The sequence below is a fragment of the Rhinolophus sinicus genome, linkage group LG01 (genome assembly GCF_036562045.2).
Source record: "Rhinolophus sinicus isolate RSC01 linkage group LG01, ASM3656204v1, whole genome shotgun sequence".
NCBI classification, from domain to species: Eukaryota; Metazoa; Chordata; class Mammalia; order Chiroptera; family Rhinolophidae; genus Rhinolophus; species Rhinolophus sinicus.
The window spans coordinates 193,238,834-193,242,550 of record NC_133751.1 but is presented as its reverse complement, the minus strand read 5'-3'; the positions used below and the strand labels follow the sequence as shown (position 1 = coordinate 193,242,550).

At 62.5% G+C, this 3,717-nt stretch overlaps 1 protein-coding gene across 1 annotated transcript; it reads right to left on the bottom strand.

Moving 5' to 3' along the window:
* Positions 1–487: 487 nt before the first annotated feature.
* Positions 488–2,951, bottom strand: CDK5R2 (cyclin dependent kinase 5 regulatory subunit 2). The gene has a single exon (XM_019741744.2). It carries the CDS (start codon positions 2,748–2,750, stop codon positions 1,641–1,643), a length of 1,110 nt encoding a protein of 369 aa, XP_019597303.2. The 5' UTR covers positions 2,751–2,951; the 3' UTR covers positions 488–1,640.
* Positions 2,952–3,717: the final 766 nt, after the last annotated feature.

Here is a 3,717-nt window from a genome sequence, read left to right as displayed (position 1 = left end):
AGTGTGGCAATCAGGCCCCACCTGGGAGTGGTGAACACAGACTTAGGTCTGATTAGACTCTTGACTGGATATATGGCGGGGAGAGATGAGGACGAAAAGAAAAGCAGCAAAAATAACTAGCTATTTCTGCCTCAACGGACCACTCTATAAAACAGGGACAGCTGCCGTCCTCACCATTTAATCCAGAAATGAACTGGGCTTTAATGAGGAGCTAAGTTAGACAAGATGGAGGCAGAGGTGGGATGGGGGTTGAATTTGTATTATCGGCAGGCCTCAACCTTTGACTACATCACTTTACTCTCTGTAAAATGGAAGCCAGTGTGTGTGTGTGTGTGTATGGGGGGGTTAACAAGACTGAAAGAGTAGCAGTTCTCAGGGACTCAACATTCCCCACCACGCCACTGGGGGCCCTGCTGCCCTGCCTGTGACAGTTCCACTCCCGCTCCCTCCCTCCTGGGGCCCAAAGAAAGGCCGGCTCAAAACCATCTGCAGGCGCTTCCAGCGCTTTATAGTTCTCTCCCGGACAGACCGACAGACAGCAAGTGCGGCCCGCGCCGTCGGCCCGCATCATTGGCACCTTGGACACGGCACCAGGCCCAACCCAGTCCCTGGTCCCCTCCCGGGAGCGTTCGGTCCGGCCTCAGATCAGCACCTCAGACAGCTCCCGGCCCAACCTCCCCCCTCCCCCCTCCAGAAACAACCAATAAATTAAAAGGGGAGAAAACAAAAACACCTAAGGATAAGGAAGAGGGTGCCCCTCTCCTTGAGTATGAAGAGTTTTCTGTCTCTTCCTGTCCTTCCGCTGAGGCGCCGCTGTTGCCGGGGTGGCCTCCTAGGTTGAGTATGCTCCCAAACCTCAGCCTCCTGAAGCCGGCATCCCCCTCCCCCAACTCCCGGCATGCAACACGTTGGAAAGGTAGGGAGAGGTGGTGGGGGTGGGGCGAAGGACCATCCTGATAGTTGTCTGAGCTCCTGGGGCTGCAGTTTCTCGCCGCACCTCAGTCAATCCAAATTAAGAACTAATGTTCCTTTTGGTCTGGGGAGGGGAGTATGGGGCTCAGTCGGGGGAAGAAATGCAAGCTGACATAGCGGAGTGGAAGGGGAAGGAGGTAGACAGGAGTGAAGGTGGTGTCACGTGCCAGGAGCGAGGAAAAAGAGAACAAGAAGGGAAGATGGGGACACAGAAAAAGAAACGGGCAAAGAGAGATAGGTGGGGGGTAAGATGGAGACGGAAATACACACCCAAGGAACGAAAACTGAAAGGCAGACAGGATGGAAGATGAAGATACAGGAAGAAAGTGAGGAAATGGACAAAACCAAGGGAGATGGACTTACAGACACACCCAGAAGGGTAGGGAGAGACCTGGTCAGAATTAGAGAGATGGGGGGCAGACAGACAGTAAATGTGAGGTAGGGGCTCCCCCTCCCGCGTTCATCCCCCACCCTCACCCTACACCCAGCAAATTCAGACGTCGTGGCCCCTGGCTTTCTGGCCTCCACTTGCCCCTGCGGGGTAGGGGCCCTTCCTCCTCCGGCCGGGCACCGAGCGGCGGTAACAGCGGCGGCAGCTTAATGGTCCCATGGGCTCCGAGTATGTGTCCGAGGCTGGGGCGGGGGGCAGGCGCGGCCCTCGGGGATCCCTAGCGGTCCAGATTCATAGTCCAGTGCTTGGCTCCGGTCGCGCAGCTGTCCCTTGCGGCCGAGGAGGAGGCGGGGGCCGCCGGCGCACTCCCGCTGGGTGGACCCCCGGCGCCGGTGGCGGCCTCGCCCTCATTCTTGAGGTCTTGAAAAACCTGCGTGAAGAAGTGGGGGTCGGCGTTGAGCCGCAGCATCTGCGGGCTGAGCCGCTGTATGAGGCGCAGGCAGCGTTGCCAGAAGCGCTCCTTGTCGGGCTCCACGAGGAAGGGCTTGAGTGGGTAGGAGATCTCATTGCCCATGTAGGAGTAGGCGAGGTAGAGGCAGGTGAGGAAGGCGGCCTGCAGCTCCGCGGCGGACGCCAGCTCATCCCCGCGCAGCGACTCGCGGCACAGCAGGTACACGAACACCAGGTTGGCGGGAGTAATGAAGGCCTGGTCTTGCCAGCCCTGCAGCAGCAACGAGCGGTCCACTCCGCGGAACCAGCCCACCAGCTCGCCCGGGCTCAGCTCCTTGAGGCGGTAGCAGCGTCGGCACACGAAGTCGCCCAGGCAGCGCAGGAGCTCGCCGGTGGACGCCTGCACGATGACCCGCCGCGGCGAGCCGCCAGGCACCGGCGGCGCCGCCTGCGGGGCTGGGGGTGGCGGCGGCGGCTTTCCCCCTCCCGAGCCTGGCGGCAGAGCAGCCGCGCTGCCCCCCGACGACGGCTCGCAGGTGGCGGCGGTCGCGGGCACGGTGGGCACGGGCACGGCCAGCGGCTTGGTGGCACCGCCGCCGTCGGGGGGATCCCGGCCCTTGCGGAGAAGGTTCTCGCGGTTGCGTTGTTGGACCAGGGGGTCGGGGCCGGTGGACGCCGGCTTGGGCGTCACCTTCTTGCTGCCTTTCTTCTTCTTGGCAGAAGCGGCCACCAGGCGCTTCCAGGTGAGCGCCGAGATGAGTACTGATGGCCTTTTGAGCCGGCTCTCGCCTTTGCCTCCCTTGCCTCCTGGCGGTACCCCGTAGCCCCCCAGCGCCTCGTCCCCCACGGGCGGCGCCTTCTTCTTCTCCTCCGGCAGCCCGCCGGGCCTCCGGCCTTTGGCCGAGGAGGCGGGGGAAAGAGACAGCACCGTGCCCATCCTGCAGAGCGGGGCCGGCGCCCGGGCCCCGGCGGGAACCGCGGGCGGCGCCGCTGCCGCCGCCGCCGCTGCTGCAGCCCCCGGGGACCCGGCGGTGGGGGCCTAGCCCCGGCCCGGGCGCGGAACGGTGGGGGGGGTAGCTGGCTGCTCCGCTGCTCCGCGGCGGCTGCTGGGTGTCTGAGCTGCGCCAGCTGCAGCGTCAGCCCCACCCCTTGGGCCCCTTCTTTCGCCGCGCCGCGCCGCGCCCCGCCTCACGCAGCCAATCCGCGCCCTAGCTGCCTGACTAACCGGCAGCTCCTCTGACCAATAGAATCTCGCATGCCATTCCAAAGTCCCACCCATCCCCCTACCTTCTGTCTCCAGAGGTGGCGGTCGTTCGAAGGTTCCCCTAGGGTCAGAGCTGGGGATGGGGGTGGCTGCTCCCACCTCCCCATGCAGGTCCTAGGGCCCTGGGCCACCTTGTTTTGATGCACTAGATCGCGGTAGCAGAGAAGCCATGGAAACAGCCTCTCCCCCTTTTTGATTATGTGTTGGGGGTCTGTGTGGGCAGTGAGAGCCCTCATCAGGGCGCTTTTGCCCCAGCTGGGTCACACTACCCTGGCGTCTCCAATGTGGCCTTCTGATCTATTCTCTCTTAGCTCGCCTCCCCTCCTAACCTCCCCACGAGGCCACCACAGAGGGTCGCAGCAGGCATAGTTTTGCTCTCCCAGAGGCAGGGTCCTGGCCTTCCTGCAGCTCACAATCTGCTTCCTTGGGGGCCCTTGCTCCGGGGATGGCAAGACCCTCGAGGTACGGCGGCCTGATTCTCTGCATTTCAGTAGGTGTGGAGAAGGTCTTGGCTTCTAGTTGCTGGGCCGTCCCTCTTTTGCTCTTCATCCTTATCAACACACTCTGATCCCACATTTGAATGGCTGATGGATGGTTGGTCCCTGTGGAAATGCTGAAAATTGTACCGGTTGGTCTTCTC

Bases quoted from the DNA above. Each gene is read 5' to 3' on its own strand.
- CDK5R2 (XM_019741744.2), bottom strand. From the start codon at position 2,750: ATGGGCACGGTGCTGTCTCTTTCCCCCGCCTCCTCGGCCAAAGGCCGG.